Source organism: Stegodyphus dumicola, chromosome 4 (assembly GCF_044657685.1).
Source record: "Stegodyphus dumicola isolate Sdum_Otavi_A_Nest chromosome 4, ASM4465768v1".
Classification (NCBI taxonomy): domain Eukaryota; kingdom Metazoa; phylum Arthropoda; class Arachnida; order Araneae; family Eresidae; genus Stegodyphus; species Stegodyphus dumicola.
The window spans coordinates 146,496,522-146,521,739 of NC_140771.1; the positions used below are offsets into that span (position 1 = coordinate 146,496,522).

The window sequence follows — 25,218 nt, forward strand, 5'->3', positions numbered from 1 at the left end:
GTGCATTCAATCTATTACGAACCCGTACGTACGCAACACTTCTTGGCGTCAGAAGTGGTATTGAATACCAATGAGAAGAGCGATGAAAATGAAATTAAGACACCTGCTGGCAGCCTTTGCAGTGCTACTTTGGTAGACGGTTGCACGAATTTTTGGGGATTTACTTCGGCGCAATTGTTGGCGCGGTTTTTACAATCGTCAGCCATCTTGAAAAACGCTGTTTTTACGTATTTTACGCATAGTAAAGTATTCAAAACTTGTAAAAAAAATAAAATCGTTAAAAAATAAATCGTTAAAAAATAAATATCGTTAAAAATAATGGATTAATTGTTGTTGAAAACGTTGTTTTTTAAGGCAAATATAAATAAATACATTTACTACGAGTATAAAATACTAAAGTAAGGTTAAATTATTACTTTCTTATAGCGAAGAAATAGAATAAAAACACAGCTATAATAACATTGCACCAACGTTTAACTGGATTAAAGTATTATTTAAATTGAATATCGAATTAAAAACCATCATACCAACGATTAAAAGAATTAAAATATTACTTAACTTTAAAATAAGTAAATAAGAATGCTTCGTACACTAGAGCTAAAATGACAGCAATTAGAAGTTTATTGCCGGTAAAAAAGGAGAAATGTCTAATATTTTTTTTTTTTTTTTTTTTTTTTTTTTTTTTTTACCGTTATAGCGGTTATTGACCACAAGATCATATACGGCCGTCCTCAGAATCGGCTCTTTTAATGATCTTCATCTGTGATCCACATTTCTCGCACTTCATTGAAGAAGCAATTAGCGAGGTTTCTCCAAAAATTTAAAACCTCTGACCATTCTAAGAATTTATAAATAAATCTTTGATTAGGAAATCCAGGTTGGCCAAAATAAGGTCTCAAAGGACAATTTTTTGATCCCAATAAGTTTTGGTACTTACCAATAACAACATTAATCTTTGTAAAGGACATATCCGTTCGCTATGAAATCTAAGGAATTCGAAGAAATGAATAATAAAATTTTAAAATGGCGCGGTAATGCACAAATATTCAGTAACCAATCATGGAGCTGATTACAGTTCGTTAATGCACAAATATTCTGTAACCAATCAGGGAGCTGATTACATCACGCATAGAATTAAAATTATTTAAATAATCATAATAATAAAATCAGTTAAAAATGCAAAATTAAATTGTAATTTAATATTTAACAGCCATAAATAATGTTTAAAACATTAGATTAAATTTATAGATATTAAAACCAATTATTTTTAAAGCAAGGTGACGTCATTGATTACATCATCCACAACATAAAATTATATAAAATATCATAAACAATAAACATTTATTTCAAATAAAAGTACAAAATTAAATTGATTTGTAATATTTAGAAGCCATAAATAATATTTAAAACACGGAATTTATGCATAATAAAACGCGTTATTTTTAAAATAAAATGACGACAAAGTATCGGTTACCATAAATAACTTGTCCAGCAATGGGTTTATCATAAGTCGTATCGCTCGCCAAAATCCGTACAACCGTCTACCAAAGTAGCACCGCCTTTGCTACATTCAAAGTAGAGATTAAATCGAGTCAAGAGTCCATTAAATAAGAGATAAAATTCGTTTAAGAAAGATGGAAGCTGGTCAAGAATCTGTTAAAGGTTGTGATGCTACATATTTGACAACTAACTGTTCAAGGAATGAATTTATGTACCTGTGAAAAGACAAAAATTTATAGTTTTATTGCGTTACTCGTGCCGTTAATTCTGCTATTAAATGAAAACAAGACGATAAATATTCATGAACACCATATCTTTTATTTGTACAATATATATATTTTACATGAGTGCAATATGTTACAAATCGACAATATTTGGGACACATTTTGTATAAATCACGCGAACATCAACGTTGATATGTACAATGCAGCCACCAACTCACTTGCTTCATGAAAGGAGACACCATTGTGATTATTTTTACAAACTATAGAGTGAAATTGGGTGACTGAAATTAAAATGGTGACTTACCTTTCTCTCAAGTATTACAGTGCATAAAATTAGAAAACGTAAAATCGATTTCGTTTAACAAATTTAATGACTTTCATTTATTATTGAAAAAAACATTCCAGAAAAGAAGAAGAAAAGAAAAGAAGAAAAAAAATTCCTTCCAGAAGAGAAGTAAGAAATGTTAAAATTTGGGCCCAATCGCTATTTTGAATTTATTTAAAATCTGCATAGAATTTCTTCCTTGTGTATCGTACATATGAGACAGTTTTCTTTAAAAAATTGCTCTACGAAGACAGTCCGTCAAGGTAAATATTCATCGCATGCTTCGAATCCACCTGAAAACTAAAATAATAGAGCCTGCCAGGAATAAAATAAGAGAAAAACATTCAGTAACTTCATGCCATTTAACTGCAGATCAAGAATCAAAGTTTAGATTTCACAGTCATAAAAAATATTATACTCGAAAAATCCTTTCCTTTCTCTTTTTCATTTAAATTCAGATTTGGGTACTTTTAATGCTTTAATCAATATTTTGGGGTTTTATTTTCGGTAACTAAGAAATGGTTTATTTATATTTCATTGCTTAATGTTCATGTTTTTCTGCTTTAATGCATAATTAAATGTGCAATGTTTACTATTTTCGTAATTTAGCTACTCAAAGCATTCATATGATTCGACTGAACTGCCTTAGATAAGAAAATTGGTGAGTATTAAACTGTCTCATGCTACTGAAGTCCGACGTACAATCATCCCGAATTTCGTGACATGAGAAAAGACTGTATCTAGTTGTAATCTAGTTGCAAATCGTGAGCGATTAGTGCAAAAGTCTGTCATCTGCTGTATGTGTCGCATCTGAATTGCTAAAAATTTATTGGTTTCAGATATAATTCAGCACTTTGATCAGATGTAAAATAGTTTGGTTTATATACAAAAGTAATAATATCCTTTTTTTAGTTTTTAAATTTACAAAGAAAAAGTAATTGGCTATTTTTAATCATGTAGCTGTTTTAATAGTTATGTTAATGAATGATGACCAATGCTATGCACGTTATTTAGAGTACATTGCGAAGGAAAATAATCGTATCTAGACTAGTATAACTATTTATAAGCTTAAAAACAAAAAATATAAAGTACTGACTATCTTACAGAACAGTTTTTATGATCATGATATTTTTTATACAATTAAGTAAATAAATTGAAAACAAAATAATTAATTTTCAAAATTTTTAATGTTTCATAGTCATTTGTATTTTAATCACGTATTCTTATACTTTTTTTTTTTTTTTTTTTTGCAATGCTGCAAGATAAAGTGCACTGCACTTTTGAATAGTTAATCCTAAATTTATCCGTCACTAAAAATGAAAACTGTTCTTAGCTCAAGGAACATTCAGCATTATAAAATAACAAACATAACTAATAAATTTCACATTTTAATTGTACTTAATCCTAATATATTCTTACTGAGTTTCGTATTTGTATTTATGATCTTAAATATAGTAATCAATATTTTAAAATCATAATTTGCCTACACTTAATTTCAGTTGATTTAAAATATTTTTAAATGTTATGGACTTCAAATCTGCTAATTGAAGGAATATAGTTCCTCTTGTAGAAGTGCTGAAACAATGCGCGAACGAAATATGCAGGAAATTAAAAGCTTATCTTTATATTTCTTTTTCAGAGCTTTGTATCTAGTTATTAGAAAGATTTCAGATGTTTGCGAAAGAAACATATGAACTCTAATTTGGCCATTTGTGTGCATCAGTGCAAGCATGCGCTACTCAGAAACGATGATGACAGAAATTCCTAAAAGGCCTCAATCAAAACTTAGGAGCCATAAGTGAACTATTACTTTATTTTTGCCCAGTGGAGTTTGAATTCGAAATTTTTCTTTGATACAAAAATTACTGTGCGTATATTTTTTCTTAAAGTTTAAAATTTTTTTTATGTATTATTAAAAGTATATATATATATATATATATATATATATATATATATATATATATATGTAAGATAAAATTATATGAATCAGAATAACTAAAAACATTAATTCTTCCTCTTTATTCTAAATCGTAATAACTTCTCTGCATTGCGTCATTTCTAGATCACTCTATGGCCCGCGCAACTCTGATGACGTAATAATTAAGAACTGAAACTGACCTTGTAAACCAAAACTTTTCTCTTCGCGTGCTTCCATCTTTCATAACTACGCACTTCAGCTTTTGCCCTCTACTCTGCTAAGATGTAATTTCGCTGGCTTGCTTTCTATCTCAACAATATCAGAAATGTAAATCTTCTGTGGAAAGGCACGACTAGAGTGCCAAGTGATTGTGGCCACAAATATCAATTGGAAATAAAAATGGAATTAAAACTGCCTCGACTGCCAAGTTCTTTAGATGTTACCAAGTTGGCATTACTAGCATACTACGCAATCAAAATCTTCTTCAATATGGGTCTAATCACGCATCTACAGTGTTCCGTCATTTCCTTTGCTTTTATTATTACATATATATATATATGTATATATATAAAATTGAAATTGAAAAGCTAATAAGCATTGTGTTGTAAGACCTATTTGGTCTTAAAAATATTTTGCGCAATATGCTGCAAAAATTATGAAATAATAAGAAGATATATTGTAGTGAACTCGCCAAAAAGTTACCAGGAGCTGTCGCTCATATATATGTGTGTGTGTATGCTCGTATTCATATATTTGACTGTGGGCCTTTTGTGAAGCTCTTTTGTACTATTTTTTATTTAGAAAATAAATAAATAATACTAAGCTTCCTTAAAAATCAGCAATATTTGTCACAGAAACTGACAGAATACATTTGTTTTCTTACGAACAAGTATTTGAGCTATTTTAATTATTAAAAAAATATTTTTGAAAATTGTTCTAAATGGAAAAATAGCACATGCAAAGCACATTTCATGTTGCAGTTCTTAGCAATCATTTGAAACTAGGGTTAAAATACGAATATGCAGAAAAAACTATTACAAAAAGCCATTTAGGGTTTTTACCATCTTACTTTTAACAGAATTGGTAGCGATAATTTTTTATCTTTTATGTGTTGCTTCAAATAATGTATGGAAAAGTTATATTTTCTTTAGTGAAACTTCTTTTTACGACACTTTTATTTTTAAGTTTAAATGTTTTCATAAAATATTGTTTTTTAATTTAATATTATAGGATTTACCCAAAAGATGGAATTCATATTTTGAACATAGCTGATTTATAGCAGCTAAAACTTTAAGGAAAATAAAATTTAATTTTTTAACAAGTTTTTTAGAATCTAAAATGAGTATTTGTGTACCTTAATAATTGAATTTAAATAAACAATACATTCACAGCTATTTTGTGCAAAAAGTGCTTATTGGTGTTTACAATCATGTAAACTATAAGTAGATTCTAAAAGAGAAGTACTGAAATCATATTTAAATTTTTAACAGACTGTTTTCTTTCTAATTTTTTGTCCATTGTTACAACTATTTTATTATTTATTTTACTATTAATATTTTAAAATTTAAAGTTTTTAGAAATAATGTTTTTAATTTTTAATAATCAGTAACGATTTACTATGACAAAATGCTACATTTTACTTATGAGCTGTCCATTTAAAATTTGACTAGCCATAATAATACTGAATGCAAGTTAAATGCGTAAGAATTATTGAAGGAAAATTGAAACTTGAAATTTAGAAACATAAAATTATTTTGTCCAGCAAACACAAACCTGAATGTTTTTATGACTGGAGAGTTGCCAGCTTCTGAAAAACAGGAAGATTTTTAAAAAAGTAATTTAGCATTATATAATTAGTTTTATTGAAGGCATACGTATTAACGTATTAACGCATACGTTAATACGTATGCCTTCAGTTATATTACGTAGCTAACAATCTGAACACCTAAAATTTCAGCACAGTTCTTTATCTGTAAACTATCTTATTGCGTAGAAATTTTGTAAGGTAATAATCAAATTTGTATATTTAAAACTATGTTTATATACCATTTTAAAATATATACCAGATATCCTGATATGTCAAATGAACAATAATTATAAAGTTAGAATTAAACATTGTAGTTTTCCTCTATAGTTTCATTTGATTGTGTGAGTTTCCAATGTAGAGGAATAAAATTTCAAAGGGTTTTCAAAATTTATATAAATATGGCAAAATATGTAATTAAAATTTTCTTGATAATTATTTTTACTGCCTTTTAATCTGACTTAATAGCAAAATTAACTGTATTCCATTTATTGTTACCGATAACTGTTTTTGTGAGCAATAAAATTTTTTTGACATTTATCGCATTTACTCTGAAATATGCAAAGCATTTTAAGTTTTCCAAAATTACCACTAGGAAAGAGTTTATAGATTAGTAAGAAAAGATAACAACAGTCGCATAATGTGCGTATAAAAATAAATTTAAATTAATAAATATAATTTACAGATTCAATGCATTGCTTTCATTCATACATTATCATAAACAAAGTTTTTTCAAAACACAGTAATAAAACGCTTTTTAAAAATATTTTCTACAACAAACTTTTAGTAGCTTATTAAACTAATGCCTTCTTTTAAATTAAATTTTTAATGTATAGTAAGTCAATCTTTTTTAATAAAATTGATTAAGGAGTTAAATCCAGGTAATAAAATAATAATTAAATAGGATTTTTTTATTTTAATACGTAAAGGAATGCAAACAAGAAAGAATTTCTTCTACATTTTAAAGCTTAAAATTAGTTCACTAAAACTCGATACATTTCCTTCATTTAAAAAGAAAGTTTTTTTGCAGCAATAACAATTCATGAATTCTGTTTTATCTTGGATCATAAAACTTACTAAGCAAATGGACATACTAATAATAATAACAGCATTTCCATTTGGCAACCATATTTGAATATAGGCTTTTGAGAATGTCCAACATATCCACTATAAATTGAAGTTCTTAAATCCTCATTCAACAATTTGTGGCTCTTCTTCGTGAGTATTGTGCATGAAATATTCTTCGAAGTGTGTATATGGTAATTTTATCATACTGTACATTTTGCTCAATGGTCATAAGAATGGTCAGTAAATTCTTTGTTTCTAACAGGATGCCTGTCACTCAATAGAAACTTCGCAAATGAGTATCTTTTGTATCCGGATACTTAAAGGAAGTAATTTGCGTTTTTCTTGCACATTTTACGTGTCTGTCATATGAGAAGCGAAGAATAAATTCACATTTACTTCTAGTTCTGGGCTTACAGGAATGCTGTGCATATAGTGTGGTTGGGTACTATACAGCAGGTCTTTCAACAGCGGCATATTGGCAGGGTGATAACGTTGGTGTCTGGCGAGGAGACACCCCACCTGCGTAAGTTCCAAACCCAGCAGCCGTATGTTGCTTCGCTTTCAGCCTAAGCGAAGCTATACTGGAGGTCATAGTAGGGCACTGTTCTCTGTAAACGTAAGGAGGTGTAGGTGTGGCGTAAGGACAAGGAGCGGCCGCGCTGCTTGCCCCCGCTGCCATACTGACGGATGGCACAATACTGGCGGTGGAGATGCCTGGAGGCGTGGATGGGTTGAAACATTGTCCTAAAGGGTTGACGGAATTAAGAGAGGGCCAAGGGAAGCTCTTGCCGCCCAGAGGACTAGGCACCTTGGCCGCCCAATTGTATCCCGAGGAATAGCCTGGATACAAACCATCATCAAAAGGTTGCATAAGACCATTGAACTGACTACCGAAGCCGTTCTTTAGCTCGGCCGCAGCATTTCTTTCACGTTTCCTCCATTTTGCTCTTCGATTCTTGAACCAGACCTGAAACAAAGAATTGCTCAGTAGAATCATAAAATTCAAAAGCACTATTTATTTCCCAAATGTTTTATTGAAATAATTTTGAATAGCTATTTGAAGAGCTGTTTAAACTAATTTATTTAAAAAATGTACAACATTCAATATAAATCAAGACTGCCTGCAAACTTTGAGAGCAAATCTGGTGAATAATTTTCTTTAATAATCACAAAATAAGCCGTATAGTTAAGTTTTACAGGGAGCAGGAATCGAGCAATAAAGCTGTACTTGAAACTAAAGAAAAATATAATTCTCTACTTAGAATATTTTCAAGTTAAATCAAAATTATTTCAAACAAAATTGATATGCTCGAAAATTTTAACTATTAGATATTTTCACAAGGGTTTTGAGTTTTTAATTTATCCTTTTTAATCACACATCGCGTAGCAGAACTTAAAACCATGTCTTTCGTTTTTGTTACTACCCTTCAAAATAATCCCAAAACTAGAACAACGATTTCATAAATCTTTAATTTTAATCCTCGGCGGTGATAAAAACAAACACATTTTAGTTCCTGCCAAGGACAGAGACAAATCATTTCGAGTTTTGAGGTGATGCTATTTCAGGAAATTTTTCATGAATATCAAATTTGCTGTATTCCTGCCCAAAATGTTGCTAAATTTTAATAATCAACCTTTTACGAGACTCATCCTCAGCAAGTATGAAGTGTGTAACAGAATGTGAAAATAGAAATTTACGCTGAAAGAATAAATTAGCCATTGACATCGCCTCCGCATCTACCATTTTTTGTTATAATATACACTTTTCTAAATTTACCTAGATTACCTCTTTTAGAAATAATCACATTTTTTCCAAGAATGACCAGTTTTCTGTAAAACACTGCTTCTAATTTATCATTAATAGTTGGCTGGAACTTCCAAATTTACTTTCATTACTATTCTTATAATAACAATGAAATCTTCGAAGTATCTTGTAATAATTCATAATTTATGTTTTTTCCGTATCTGAATTATTAACTAATTCTGAATATTTCTGGTAACTAATAATATTTTGATTTAATTTCGATGATATTTCATGGTTCAGATATTTCATTTTCAGTGTCTATCCATTATTATTATTGTAATTGATTTCAATCCAAATGAGGTTTTTATTATTATCATTATTTGATGTTTTCATATACATAATTATTTGTATTTTCTGTTAACACAGCATATAAATGGAATATGATAAGATAAAATGCGAGCCGTTAAAATTTGCTCATCCCTGACTAAAGTCAGTTTCATTGCTAAAAAAATGTGTTAAATATGCTTGCATAACTGCATATTTCCTGTTTTAAAATAAAAATTGATATAAAGGTGAATCGATGAAGTGCTTTCTTTAAAAAGAAGTTCACTGTCTATAGTGATGGCCTCGCAAATCCGCTTCCTCCAGCCCTGAATATTGTTGTCACTTTAATGCTTGACAAATGTAGTTAATCGACTTCCTTTCTTTTAAGATAAACAGTTTAAGTTTTAAGATAAATAGTTAAATTAAAAATATTAAGAATCTATTCTAGAGTCTCTAAGAAACACAGAACATTTTTCCTTCCATAATTTTAATTATATTGCCTTGTTCTTTTTCACTGCATTATGATAATCCTCAAATTCACTAAATTTCTGCCAATCCTCATATTTCATTTTGTGAGCTAATAACTTCACTTTACATGAAAATAAAGAAACTTTTGCACTTTAGAATTAAATATAAACATTTATGTATGCACTATTACTATTTATGTATACATGTATACATTTATATACACTATACTATTTATATATACACTATGTGTATTAAAATGCAAGAAATTTTTCTGATTAAACTTTTTTTGTTTTCTAAAATATATTTTCTTTACCAATACGTATTTTCCTTAAGTATGTATAACGGATAAACAATATCCTCTGAATGCAAAATTATAGATGATTACTATTTAATTAAAATAGAAGAAAGGATAATTAATACAATATTTAATATAAAATTTTCAGTAGGACATTTAGCTGCGGTAGTGTAGTATAGTTTATGCTTAAATATAGTTCTTTTTAATTTAATTGCACTGGTATAAAATAGGTTATACATTTTCTCAAACCGTAGCCACAAGGGACAATTCAATCTATATTATGACGTTAAAAATTTGCTTAATTAGCAAAGAGTCTTCTTCGATAATCCACGACACAAGTCATTTAATTAAAATTATATTATGAAGCAGTCACAGCTTGAAGAACAAAATCTATATTAATTAACACAGAATAAAAAACAAATGAGAAAATGAATAACACTTTTAAAATGAAAGGAAAGAAACTCTTTCTAAAGAAATATGTGTACTGAAAGAATACTTAATGCAAATAGCTTGGCAGCTAATTTTAAGAAGCTTAATAAAGTTAATTTGTCACAAAAAGTAAGATGTTCGATTACTAAAGGCTTTTATTACAATCCCCCCTACATAAATAAGTGCATCTGAAAGTGTACAAGATATTTTATGTTAAATAAACCAAATTTTATAATTGAAAACGTTTACTGCAACTTCTGCTTAGTCTAATACAATACAAATTAAATGGTGGAGTATTTAAATAGAGGGTTTTGAATGTTTTAAGTTAGAGCTTTTGGCTGTTTTGCCTACAGTTTATGCTTGATCACCCAGCTCTGCCAGGGAATATCCCAGCTTTAGTTATTTCTCTAGCCGACAATAAAACGCGCCGTTAAAATATTTGAACTAGCTCGTAGATTATCTTTTGCAGTCTCTGACTATTTTATCACGAAATGGAATTTCAGCTTATGTTACTTTAGCGATAATTCGCTTATCAGTCTAGTAGAGTTTGAAAGGACGTTGATTTAAACTTCTACACAAATAAAACTTTAAAATTATATGTAGGAGGACAGCAATATTGTGAGAAATATACATAAATTTTATTTTCTTTCCACGAATAGTTACCATGCGGTGGTTAATAAAAATAAAAAGTAGTCAAACGTCGTATACTAAGAAAGGAAAGTTAAAATTCAGGAGATAAAAAAGCCGCAACTATATATTTATATCATTTTAAAACAGTTTTCTAACAAAAAGATGCTTTTGAAGTAAAAGGAAAAATAATTCTCACTTTTAGTTAAATGGTATTTTATCACTAAAATAAATGTTGCTGTTGTAACAGCTTTACATATTATTAAAATCTTGTAGTTTAAATAATTTAAATAGATGAATATTAAGGTATTTGTTAATGGCAATATTTGAAACCAGACTCGAGTGCCACGTGCGACTCTCGCACGAAGAATGCAATTTATTTTTAAATGATAGAATGTGTTTTCTCTTCTTGTTTGTATGTCGCCATTTTTTTGAGTGTTAAATAAAAGTTATTGCTGTGTTCCATCATTGGAGTTGCTTCATTTCGCCAAAGAAGTATTACAGTCTTAATTATTTTGGAGGCACTGACCGAGATCGAATAATCGTGCGTATTTTTATTTTATTAGTTCATCACTGAACATAATATTAGTGATACCAGATTATTACTTAATGTTTATATAGAATTGCTTTATGTTATTAGTTCATCACTGAACGCAATATTAGTGATACCAGATTATTACTTCCTGTTAATAACAAATTGTCTTATTTTATTACCGTATTTGATATTATATTTAATATTCATTTTAGTTGTCCAGACGGTAGATATATATATTGCTCTATGTTATTATTCTTATTTTAATCACAATTAATGTGGTACAGAGAATGAAATTCATATAATTAAATATTTCATTTTTGAGGTATACGTACTTAACAAAGTGCATTTAATTTCGTGATTCCTGACTGCATTAATTAACTAAAGTAATTGAATTGAGCTATTTTGAGGAAATATAAAGAACACAGTGTTCGTTAATTTTAAACATAAAAAAATGTCCTACTTGGGAAGAGCTCGTAAGGAAGATTTGCAAAATCTCGCGGCTGAACTGGGAGTTCATGTGACTGCAGATATGAAAATAGTAGATTTAAAACAGAAAATTGTTGAAAGTAGTGATTATGATGAAGTATTCGTCAAAGGAGTCTTGGACACAATAATAGAAGAACGGAAAGAGAGGGAGAAAAGAGAAAAAGAGAGAGAGGAAAGAGAAGAACGGAAAGAGAGGGAGGAAAGAGAAGAACGTAGGAGACAGGAAGAAGCAGAAGAGCGGAGAAGGAACGAACAGTATGAATTAGAGAGATTAAGACTTGAAGCAGAGACAAAGTCTCAAAATACCGGACAGATCCGGCCGAAAACGGAGCTGCGTCACCGTATGCAGAAATTCGATGACAAGAAAGGAGATATCAGTCTATATTTGCTATTTTTTGAAAGGCAAGCAGAATGGGCTAAAATTGATAAAGAAGAATTTGTATCTCATTTACTAGGACTACTTCCTTACGAAGTAACTCAGTTAATAGCTAGAGAACTCTCCGATAAAGCTAAAGACTATGAACATGTGAAAAATTTATTGTTAAGACGGTTTAAACTAAGCCCGGAAAAGTTTAGGCAGAAATTTATGAAACATCAAAAGAGTACCGAATCCACATGGGTGGATTTCAATTATGAAATAGAAAATTATTGCAAGGAATGGGTGACTGGTCTAGGAGTTAAGACTTTTGATCAGTTGCTAGATTTGATGGTGCTTGACCAACTTAAACGTCGAGTTCCTCCTGAAATTCGAGATCATTTTCTTGATGAATGGGTAGAGATGATTTCATCGAAAAAATTAGCTGAAAAACTTGATGCCTATGAAAACGTTTGCGGAAACTTTCAAAAGAGGCCTGTAGTGGATCGGCAGAAAGAAAGATACAATGCACTAACTCAAGGTAAATTGAGTTCAGATAATAAAAATAAAACTGAAAAAAAAATTGTCATCAGGATTTAATACGCAAAGCTTGTTTCATAGACCTAGAAGTCCACGTTCAGATGATAAATATTGAAAACGAAAGACGCCACAATGCTATCAGTGTGGGTCCTATCAACATTTAAGACCCCAATGTCCAAAACTTAAGAATAGTACTGAATCTCCTGCTAATCTTAACAGAATTAGTGCAAAACCAGATGATAAATTTCTATTACCTTATACTGGTATGGGTTACGTAAATGGTCATAAAATTCCTATATTAAGGGATTCAGGTGCTAGTATTGATATAGTTTGTCGCAAATACATCACGCTGGAAATGCTGACAGGTGAAAATGTGTGGGTGTAACAACCATTAGACTTGAATCCAACCTGTTTACCATTGGCTGAGATCGAACTAAATTGCGATCTTGGGCGAGTAATAACTAAGGCTGCCATTATTAGAAATGAACTCGACAAAGGAAGGTATTTATTAGGCAATCGAACTTTTGCACTGTTGAATAAACAAGGAAAGGAACCTGATAGTTGTCCTCACCAGGTTAATGCTGTCTCTACTAGAGCTCTAAAGAAAAGAAAAATAGCTGAAGAGAAGATCTTGGAACCGATGAAAGAAGAAAATAAAGCATCCAGAGATATCTTTGAAGAAGTTAAATCACCGGAATTAAACGTGGAAGATTTTCGCGAAAATTTGAAAAACGATGAAGAAATTAATACTGAGAATCATTTTGCAATGCAGCGTTATCATCATCTTTCGGCTTTTGATTTAATATCAAAGCCACTACTAATAGACGAAGAAAACAATTGTCGAAAGCAAATGACAAATGAATATTATCCAAAAGGCACAGATGAACTGAGGAAATGCTTTGCTGTGAATTATAGCCGAGGAACTGGTCCACCATGGAAAAAATCTAGGCGCCGTCAAGGAAAAAAGGAAGACTAATTTGATCATTTTGCATCTTTTTCTACTTAAATGTGGTATAAAAATATTTGTTTAAAACTTAAAAATTTTGGCCTGAAATTTGGAAACTTATGAGAGAAGTTATCTTTTCTCTTTAAGCATTTGAGCAAGACGAGCTTGTCTACTTTCGAATTTTACAGAACTTTTCCCTTCGGTAAAGTCTCTCCGTTGGGGGAGAGGTTGTAACAGCTTTACATATTATTAAAATCTTGTAGTTTAAATAATTTAAATAGATGAACATTAAGGTATTTGTTAATGGCAATATTTGAAACCAGACTCGAGTGCCACGTGCGACTCTCGCACGAAGAATGCAATTTATTTTTAAATGATAGAATGTGTTTTCTTTTCTTGTTTGTATGTCGCCATTTTTTTGAGTGTTAACTAAAAGTTATTGCTGTGTTCCATCATTGGAGTTGCTTCATTTCGCCAAAGAAGTATTACACTGTTTCAAAATAAACGTTGCTATTCAAAAATTCATTAAAGTGTTACAAAATATGAAATCGATGATAAAACAAACTCCAAATTTCAAATTTGGGCTTTCATATGCTTATATTCGCAGTAGGATTACGTCATTCAAAATAGGATGGTACTAGGTACCGTTGTTTTATCACTATGTGAGAAACATACATACATTTATGCAGATTCTTCATTATTTAATTTCTTAAAATATAATACAGGCGATAGTATTTGGTGGCAACTATTTGAAAAGTGTTACAGCCTTTTAAAGTTTTCAACGCAAAATCGCAAAATGAAAACAATAATTCAGGGACAAAGCCCCTTTGGACTAAAAAGAAATGGAAATTCAGGCATTTTCTTCATTTGCTTCAAGAATGATTTTAGTAGGAGGTACCTGGAAATGAAAGAAAAGTATTGGCTTTTAAAATAACGTAAAACGTTTTTAATACAAATGAAAAATATTACACTAATTTGAAAAACAGTACTAACGATTTTTTTCAACACTTTATCAACACATGGACCTCTGGAAAGAACCAATGGGATGGGACTGCAGGCAGCGCAAAGAAACTACAATTATATTTTAATATAAATACAATGATTTTACTATAAATTTTAACTTACCTATGCTTTGAATAACAAAAGTAGTATTTCCGTTTTCACTGCAGAGATAATGGAGATAAAAAAATTCAAAACCTAGTCTTTTATATCATTTAATTAACATGTAGGGTTTATATTTATTTTAACTAACATTTATTTTAAGTTTAAACTATCTTTCCTGTCAAGCCTTACTTTCCCCTGGAACTGCCAATGCCAGAATATGTAAATTTGAGTAGAACGCGCAAGCATTCAAATTATCAGCGGAAGTATTCTGATTTAAATAGAAGGAAACGAGTTCGGTGTGATATTCTTACTTAGCGAGCGCGGAGGTAGTTAGCGAGAATTTGAAGGACCCCGCGTTTCGGCCTATGTGCTTGGCGGGAAGTAGTGTTAATCGTTCCAGTGAGCTTCAAGTCTGCTGAATTAGCAGCGGTATTGTAAAACGCGGTGAGTTAGTTATTTTAGAGAGCCTCGTAGTTAGAATCTTGTCTTTAGTTTCTTTTCAGGTTATTATTTTTATTTGACTGCCGAGTTGGCACCGTCTGTAAGCGTCAAGAGCACGCAATTGTAATTTATTACGTTGAATAAAAAGGGACTTAAACCTTTACAAGACTCTGTGTGTTATACTGTTTTCACAGTCACTCCTTGGTTGCGTGCAAGTTGGAGGCGCGCAACGTTATATTGGCGCCCGAACACTTATCGAACTGAAATGGCCGAAAACTGGATGGAAGCCGCTGGACAACACCAAGAAATGACAACTCAGTTAGAAGGATTTGGATACCTGGTCCAGACTTTGAGAGCATCAATCAAGGCAAACGTCCATTTCGACGGAAAAAATTCGGTGGCGGTATTTCTAGAAGGTCTAGAAAACCACTTTCAGCTCTACCCTGTGCCTGAAAGACAAAAAGTTGCCATCGCCACATCAGCACTAAGAGGACAGGCCGCGCTATGGTGGAAAAACATAGGCAAATTTTTACTAGGTGAATTTGGTAGCCAGACATATACATTTGAAAATTTCAAAAAATCGTTAGTAAAGGCCTTCCCCATAGTGAAAGATCGCGCACGGCTGGAAGCCGAACTATATAGTTTCTATCAACGGGATACAGCACAATTGACGGACTTTATTTTACGAAAAATCAAGCTAACGGATATGCTGTATGGAAAGAAACCCGATGCGGAGATAATTGAAATAATATTACCAAGATTGTTACCCGCTGTCCAAGACTACTTTGAAATTAGAAACCCAAGCACATTGCAGGAACTTTTCGAATTGGCGGTGAAGTTTCAAAATCGCAGAATAGCGGAAAAAGCGAGAGGGGAAACATATTCTCAAAGTGCCCGAAGGAAGGAGGAAACCAGAAATGGAAATCGCTCTTATGGGGGAAAGAACTATCAAGCTAACGCATCGAAACTCGAAGGTAAAGGCCCAAAAAGAAAATTTGAAAATAAACATCCGCGTACCCAGAAGACACAGATTGAAAGAAAAGTTTTAAACGAGTAGAGGGGCCTGTGAAAGGGAGTGTCCAGACCCCGGAAGTTTTAAAAAAACCCTCAAATAGACATTTAAACACGGTCATCGTAAAAAACTCACAGCTACCAATTATACAAGTCCTGGTTGGCGATGTACCAGTAGAAGCCCTCATCGATACAGGAGCAGAAGGAAATTTTATGAGTGAAAATTTCTTCAAAAAGAATTTTTATAGGATACGATTATTTAAAACCAGAAATACGGAAATTATAGCGGCGCAAGGAAAAACATGTCACTGCATCGGGAAATTATCATTAAACTTACAGGTAAAAGAGGAAAATCTCAAAGTATTAATTTTTGTGGTGAAAGACCTGCAACACTCTCTTATTTTAGGTATGGACTTTTTAAGGGCCGCGAGGGCCAAATTAAATTTTCAAGATAGTTCCGTGGTGTTGGAGATGGACCAGAGGGTGGTGGAACCTGTGGAGACACCTGAATTGGACCTTAGCCATCTGAATGACCATGAAAGTAAAGCAATACAGCAAGTGGTGAGTAATTTTTCTCATTTGTTTTCAGAAAAACCAGGAAACTGCCAAATAATAACACATAAGATTCAATTAAATGCCGAAAAACCTTGTAGGACAAAGCCATACCGTTATGACAAACAAAAAGACTTAATCATCGAAGAACATATTCAGGAGATGTTAAAGAATAAAATAATAACGCCCATAAATAGTGAGTCCAGGCGTACTATGTAGGAAAAAGAACGAGTTTCCTCCTTCGGATAAAAGGGCTTGGAGGTTTGCTATTGATTACAGAAAACTAAATAGTATTACCAAATTTCCAGTTTACCCTTTGCCGGTTATAGACGAGATCATTAGACAGATCAAATCGACAAGATATATGTCTACTTTGGACTTAACGTCTGGCTACTATCAAATAGCTATAAGACCCGAAGATATACATAAAACCGCGTTTATAACAAAATCGGGCACTTATGCATTTTTACGCATGCCCTTTGGGTTGTGTGGGGCCCCATCAACATTCCAGAGAGCTATGGACATTGTTCTAAAGCCTGTCGTAGAAAAATCAACTTTAATTTATCTAGATGATATAATTATAACGAGTAGTACGTTGGAACAACACATTAATGACCTCGAACAAGTTTTTAAATTATTAAAAGAGGCCGGTCTTACAATTAACGCCTCAAAATGCAAGTTCGCAACTAAAGAACTTAAATATCTCGGTTATAAAATTTCGCAAAAGGGTATAGAAACGCAAGATTCAAAAATAAAAGCTATTAAGAATTTCCCACCGCCCAACACCGCCAAGAAACTTTCTTCGTTCCTTGGGTTATGTTCTTACTATCGATCTTTCATAAAAGATTTCGCTAATATTGTTGAACCACTCTTAGTAATCAAAAGAAAAAAGGGTAAGTTTACGTGGACAGCGGAAGCTAACACAGCTTTTGAAAGATTAAAAGAAGCGCTTATTAATGCCCCTGTTTTAAAATTCCCTGAGGGGGACGAAAACCTGGAAATTGCAGCAGATGCGTCAGACTATGCGGTGGGTGCGGTTCTTATGCAAAATAACCATCCGCTGGCATTTTTTAGTAAAACATTGAATCAGACACAAAGGAATTATACAGCTACAGAAAGAGAAACATTAGCCGTATTAATGGCTGTACACAAATTTCGAGTTTATTTCGGCAAATCGCCAGTAACAGTCTTTTCGGATCATGCGGCTGTTGGTAGACTTTACTCGGGGAAAAACCTAACGCCCAGGTTAATAAGATGGGCTTTAAAACTCCAAGAATATAATATCACAATAAAATATAAACCGGGTAAGGAAAACAATGTAGCTGACGCACTTTCTCGTATAAAACTGGACGATGAAGGAAATGAACTTAAATGCGCCGTGTTGACTTCAAAAATTTTAGATTCTAGAGATACGGTTATTACTGAACTGAAAGCTGATCCTGAATTTGGAAATATCTATGCTTATTTGAAAGACCCCGAAAGCTTTGAGCATACAGATATCGATGCGATAAGAAATAGAGCAAAAAACTATGAAATAATAGATAATTTATTATTCTATACGAAAACAACAAACGAAAATCTTGAGTATAAGCCAGTCATCCCAGCCTCGCTTCGATTAAGCATTTTGAAGGAGTTGCACGAAGAAAAAACAGCGGGCCACCTCGGGGTCAGAAAGACTATAAAAAGGGTACGCGAGGCGGTATATTTCCCGCAATTATACAAAATAGTAACGGCGTATGTCAGGTCCTGCAATCAATGTCAGTTAATAAATGATATTAATTACAGCCCGGCCGGGTTCTTAAATAGCATTCGCGCTACATTTCCGAATGAAATTTTAGGCATAGATCTTCTTGGTCCCTTCCCCCAGAGCGAGTTAAATAAAAATCGTTTTCTTTTAGTAATAGTAGATCATTTTTCAAAATGGACAGAAATTGTTCCACTTAAACGCGCGTCAGCCAAAACAGTCGCAGATGCATTCTTACACAGATGCATTTTAAAATACGGTGCACCGATAAAAGTCATTAGCGATAACGGAAAACAATTCATTAGTCAAATATTTGAAAACATATGCAATGGACTTGGTATACGCCATGTCAAAATGGTTCCGTATAGACCACAAGCTAACATAGCAGAAAGAGTTAATAAAAATATAGTAAAAATAATTCGCAGTTACGTGAGCACACATCACAAGCGCTGGGATGGCTACATAAATGAATTAGCTTATGCTTTAAGAACGGCACATCATGATACTACGGGAAAAACTCCAGCAAAATTATTTTTAGGCAGAAAGTTAATTACGCCTTTAGATAAATTATTTTTTGTGCAACAAAGAGAGCAGGAGTTTAAACAAAAAGATGTGCAAAAGTTGATTGATCAGGCGCTTAAAACCTCGGATACGGCAAGAAATAGGCAGAAACTATATTACGATAGAAAACGCCGTGAAGCAGATTTTAAAGTTGGGGATAAAGTATTGAAGCGGAAATTTTCTTTATCAAGTGCCCCAGACAATTTTATGGCAAAGCTAGCTCCAAAGTTTGAAGGCCCCTATGTAATTCAGGAAATCAAAGGAGTAGTCTTATATCTTAAGAACGAGAGAGGGAAAATCTGTAAAGCAAGTCCCGACCAGGTGAAAAAATACTATAATCCAAATGATTTTGAAATCCTTAAAAGTTTCTTGCAGGACTCAAGTCTAAACGAAATAGAAGGGCCAGAGACAACTATTCCACCACCCAAGAAACAGAGAACTGAAGAGAGACCTAGCACTTCTACAACCCGGACGTCGGTATCAAAAAGAAAAAATAATTTTCAAACTCCAGCGTTTAAGAAAAACAAAAATACAGATGAACCGGGTAAAGAAACCGTGGTAAAGAGAAAAACACCACCTACAAAGGATAGCAGGAGAAATTACACATCAAGGAGAACGCGCACACGGCCACAGAGTCAGGTGCCAGCAAGGCCGCCGTTCCGGAAACTGAAACGCCAACAGGAGGCACAAAAATACGAGGAACAGAAGAAATTCAAGAAGGACTCCAGACCGGAGGACGTCAAGACCAGCCGTCCCAGGGAGAAACGGAAAGGCCAACAACCAGACGATTACTCCGTCAAGAGGCCAGCATGTAGAGGACGCAAAAGAAAAAGTCAGGTGGACGACACTCGGAGGGCAGTAAGGAGAAGATTAACATCCATGAAACCGCTAACTTGGGACCAATTCTGCCAAAAACGAATGACGGAGTTTCAAGCATCGAAAACTCAAAGATAAGTTAAAACCTTCTATAATTTTTTTTTTCTCTTTTGTTCCGAAATGTTATGCATAAGTACGAAGTTCTATGTTTTGACGAAAGTCAATATGTCTCGGTTGAGACTTAGTTTTATTTTACTTTATTTAGCTAAGGCAAAAGTATTATTTTCTTTAAGTGTAAAAGCTAAAAACAAGCATTTTCTGTTGGTCGAAAGACTAATTCTGTTATGTTAAAGCCAAAATTTGGCCGAAGATAAAAATAACTTCGTATTCTTGTATTAATAAGAATTTTAGTTTCAGTGCCGCCAGCTTGGCGAAGAATGAGTAAAGTAAAAATTTATTTTCTCTTATTCATTTTATGGTAAATTGTAAAAAGCATATGTATTAAAATTTTGTAAATGTATGTAAATACTTGAATGTTATGTAAAAGTAGAATTTAGTCTAGAAGCATAAAATTGTAGATGCTAAAAGTGAATGCTTAAAAGCAATGAAGTCAAAATTTAAGTAGTAAATTGTAGATAAAGTCATGGTTTAGAGCGAAAGCCTGCATGTTTAAAGACGAATGAGGGGGAAGTTAGAATGAATGTGTTTTGTAGGGTTCTCCACCTACATTTGAATCTTTAAGACTATTAAAGTAGCTCATTGAGTTGTAGAATGTCGAGTAAGGTGTGTCTATTTGGTCGTTGAATTCTAACAAATCATGGTGGTTAGGGGAAGTGTTGTAAGACTAAAACACGAATATTCCCGTTTGACACCACACACGGTGGAGAGCCAGGGTAAAGTTAAATTAATGCTTGAAAAATTGAATGAATGTTGTGTCAAGAAAGTGTACATTATAATGTATTTAGAAAGATACTGATACTTATTCCTTCCAGATGCTGGAAGGAAAGACCAAGATTGATTGATGAAGTCCAGGAAAAGTTGCTGTAAGAAGAGAGCTTTATAACGATCAACAGAATTTTAGTATATAATTTGTTACATAAGATTATTTTGTGTAAACGAGGTTCTCGCCAGTTAGTTCAGAATTAGAGAAACTTACAACAGGTCGTTTGTAGGACCTGCTTCCAAGTTTTCCAAATTCTGGCAGCGGCAAATGTAGGGTTTATATTTATTTTAACTAACATTTATTTTAAGTTTAAACTATCTTTCCTGTCAAGCCTTACTTTCCCCTGGAACTGCCAATGCCAGAATATGTAAATTTGAGTAGAACTCGCAAGCATTCAAATTATCAGCGGAAGTATTCTGATTTAAATAGAAGGAAACTAGTTCGGTGTGATATTCTTACTTAGCGAGCGCGGAGGTAGTTAGCGAGAATTTGAAGGACCCCGCGTTTCGGCCTATGTGCTTGGCGGGAAGTAGTGTTAATCGTTCCAATGAGCTTCAAGTCTGCTGAATTAGCAGCGGTATTGTAAAACGCGGTGAGTTAGTTATTTTAGAGAGCCTCGTAGTTAGAATCTTGTCTTTAGTTTCTTTTCAGGTTATTATTTTTATTTAACTGCCGAGTTGGCACCGTCTGTAAGCGTCAAGAGCACGCAATTGTAATTTATTACGTTGAATAAAAAGGGACTTAAACCCTTTACAAGACTCTGTGTGTTATACCGTTTTCACAGTCACCCCTTGGTTGCGTGCAAGTTGGAGGCGCGCAACGTTATAAACATATTAAATACAAAATGGAACATCAGATGCATTTTGGCTTCTTTATTGCGTATTACAAACATACGTACTCTTAGAGTTGTTCAAGTAAGATCTGAGCCACATCATCAATGAAGCATTTGGGTAACATATTTGGCTTTTCTGTTATCACGGTTCCTAAAAGTGAACTCGCCTTGGTAATATATTGCAACAGCGGATTCATTTGCATTTTGCATTTTACTTCACGATTAGTTCATAGTTCGTCTGTTTAAAATTATAATACACAAACTTAATCAAAATTTTGATTACTGACTTGTGACAAATAGTGTATCTCAACAATATACAGCTAAGGAGACACATATGCTTAGCTAGTCGTAGTTTTCTCTTGTCATTTATATAGCACATTTTGCATACAACATTTCGGTGTAAAATATTTTTGCCTTTTAGAATGAATAAGGTCTGAAGAATTTAAAATGAAATATTTGTATTAAAATAAGAAAATTATTAATTGCACCTATTACTCCCCACTTTGCAGTATTTTCTCCCTTCTTTTCGCATGCCTTCTTGGGGTAATAGGAAGTATACGAATTCGACGACGCATATTCGAGAGCTCCAGGGTTCGAATCCCGGCTAGGGCATCGCACATTTTTCACGTCTTTAGCATCAAAAATCTTATAACTCTCAAATTTAGTCCAAATTAAAAGGAGGTGGACGATAATTCATTACAACACAAAAGTTTGCCAAAAGGGTTCCCTCATCCCCAATTTTCAAGTTTTCGGCATAAAAAAACTTAATAACTCTAAAATTTTGTCCGACCTAAAAGGTGGCGGACGATTATTCATCACAACATCAGAATTTGGGCGATTGGGTCCCCTCATGCCCAGTCGTCCTTTAAAACGGAGAGTATATAAGGTATTTTCTACTTCCTTTCAGAATGCCTTCGTGGTGTAATTGGAAGCATACTTGACACGTATTCGAGAGATCCAGAGTTTAGGTCCTGGCGAGGACACTGCAAATGTTTCCCACCACCTACTTCGAAAACCCTCATGACTCTACACACCAATGGGAGTAAGAGGATAAAGTGTGATTTACTGCAGCAGAATCACTACAGACAGTATCAAAAAGAAAGATTTGAATGCAAATGTCTTTAGAAGTGAGAGAACAGAAACCACATGGTATTTAAATAGAAGATTATTTATTTTGAAATTAAAACAGTCTCTACTGTTTCGAAATTTTTGCTTTCAATCATTTTATTAGAGTGAAAGCATAGCACAGCATTAAAAATTATTACTGTGAAAGCAGTCAAAAAATGTAACTATGACAAGTGTATGATACTGCGTGAAAAAAAAAATGTTGCTTTCGTCGTTAGGATTAGTTTTATATTAGTCTTTTCTTAATTTTCTCATTAACTGAAATGGTGACTAATAGGGAAAATAATTATATAATATAGATAAATTATGTATTTCTAAAGACCCACGTCCTTTAGTTCTGCAAATCATTTTTCATTTAATATTGGAAGAGAAAGATGCTTATGTTAAATTTGAAATTAAGCAAAAGAAGCAAATTTTTATTTCGCTTAGATTTTCAGCAAAACTTTATTGATTTCGAGAGAGTTCAGACAAAGGTTACTCTTCCTCAGGAGCAAAAGATATCAGAAGCAGAATTCCTTTTGTCCCAAGTAAAGTAACAGGAAGTAATTCCTTTTAATTTATTCATCTGATTAAAAACTTAAATCAACGATGTAGTTGAATCAGTTGAAGAAAAGCAATGCATTTGTTATTTGATTTTTTTTTTTTTTTTTTTTTTTTTGCAATTAAACAAAATAGGCATAATATTAGAAAAAATGAGGCAAATTACAAAAACATTTCATTCAACTCAAAGCCGTAACGAAATAAAAAGATCATGTTGCGAATTACAGTCTTTATTCTGATTTTTTTAAAGATGATTGGTATGTTTCGGGAAGAATTTTGTGAACTAAAATGCTCTAAAATAATATTCAGTTTGCACTTTGAAAGGTGAATGAAATACAAAATACAAGTATGAAACCTAGATGTGATAACTTTACACGATTCCACACAATTTTAATTATTTTATTAAACGCATAAAGAGCGTTTCAGCGGAGAATATTCAGCATTTAGGTTTATGTGTATACTACCTAAAAGTCATTTGTGAAGAAAATTATTTTTGACTATTAAGATTATAATTTTTAAGTTGAAATATCTGATTTCTTTCAGATCTATTACGTATTTAAATTTTTCACACCTTCCTTTTCCATTTCTCAAGCACAGGGCAAAGATGAAGAAATAAATTCTGAAAAAAATTAATTCTTTTTAAATTTAAAAATATTAATTTTTCATGATTTTTTCCACAAGAGTTTTCTTCAGCTGTTCTCATTTGTTTGTGAGTATAATTAATTAATTGCCCTCACAATCTGTAATAGTTGCAATCCACAAAAAGTGTTTGACATCATTTGAGTTATAACTAATTAGATCATACTAATTAGATATTTAAATCTTCAAGAGAAAACTGTTACAAAAGAGAGTATGAATAATAGTATATGACATAAAATTTATATAGTGGTTAGTATACTTTTGAGGTACTTTATTTTACTGCCTATTTGATATAACTTTTCATCAAAGCGTTGTTCACTTAGCTAGTTCGGACCACAGATGACGTTATTAAGACACCATTAATCAATTTTTGCGGGTGATAACCATTTGTGCTTGGTAGAAACAGTTACAATATTAGACAAAAGGGCACGTGGGCAAACACCCCATTTAAATAAGCATGACGGATTATACGGAGCGGGGACACCCGTCACGAAGTTTTCCAATGCGAAGGGATATCTCACTCTTCGTCCCCTTCTCAATATAAAACCGATGCCCCTAAAGGATTACAGTCATGCCGCCTTTTAAATCGACAGTGTCCCTTTATAGAGCTTTCAATATTGCATAGTAATGGGCGTTCAGAGATTGGGATCGGTTTATGTACATCGTTGCTGCTCCCGAAGGGACAAGCTGTATATTAGGTTCGGATTAAGTAGTGACAAAGAACTCATAAAAAGAATCATCGAATATGCAAAAAATAATATCGGTCGACCGTATTTTTATTGACCTTCTTTTGCAGCAGGATAGGAAATTTTCTTTTTATGAATGACTTTTGATTTTAAGGCATATCGCTTTCATACATTTTACTCAACTAACAGTTAGGGCTTCTTTCAACGCTATGTTAAGAATCTCATTTTCTTCATTGCGATATAAGGCTCTCATAAACTGTTTTATATTTTCTGTATTCATTATCTTGAGTTCTGCTATTAGAGCTTAAACATTATGAGCTGAGATAGAATTCTCTCTTATTCCTTTTAAAACATTTCAAATGTTAGGTACATTTCAAGGAAAAAGCAAATTAAACAAAATTATTTCGAATTCCTTGATAATATTAGTGTACTAAATGTAATATTCATATGTTTTTTTATGACTTAAAAGGTTATCTCATTTAATAAAAATTTCGAATTACCACAATAACAAAAGAAAAACCAAGTACTTTTAACGCGTCTTGTTACAGACTTTAAGAAGAGACACTAGTACATTTCTTTACTTTAAGGAATAGATCATTTAATAATCACAAAATACTATAGTTACCTGTTTAATAG

General features: G+C 32.5%; 1 protein-coding gene across 2 annotated transcripts in view; it reads right to left on the reverse strand.

Annotated features, from left to right (window-relative positions):
• Nucleotides 1-4,620: 4,620 nt before the first annotated feature.
• Nucleotides 4,621-25,218, reverse strand: part of LOC118188827 (pituitary homeobox x-like) — a 131,855-nt gene continuing 111,257 nt past the window's right edge. For both annotated transcript variants that reach the window (XM_035359344.2, XM_085815592.1), the window contains exon 3: nt 4,621-7,806. In XM_035359344.2, the coding sequence (XP_035215235.1) occupies nt 7,285-7,806 (522 nt within the window). In that variant the 3' untranslated portion in view covers nt 4,621-7,284. The remainder of the gene's footprint in view (nt 7,807-25,218) is intronic.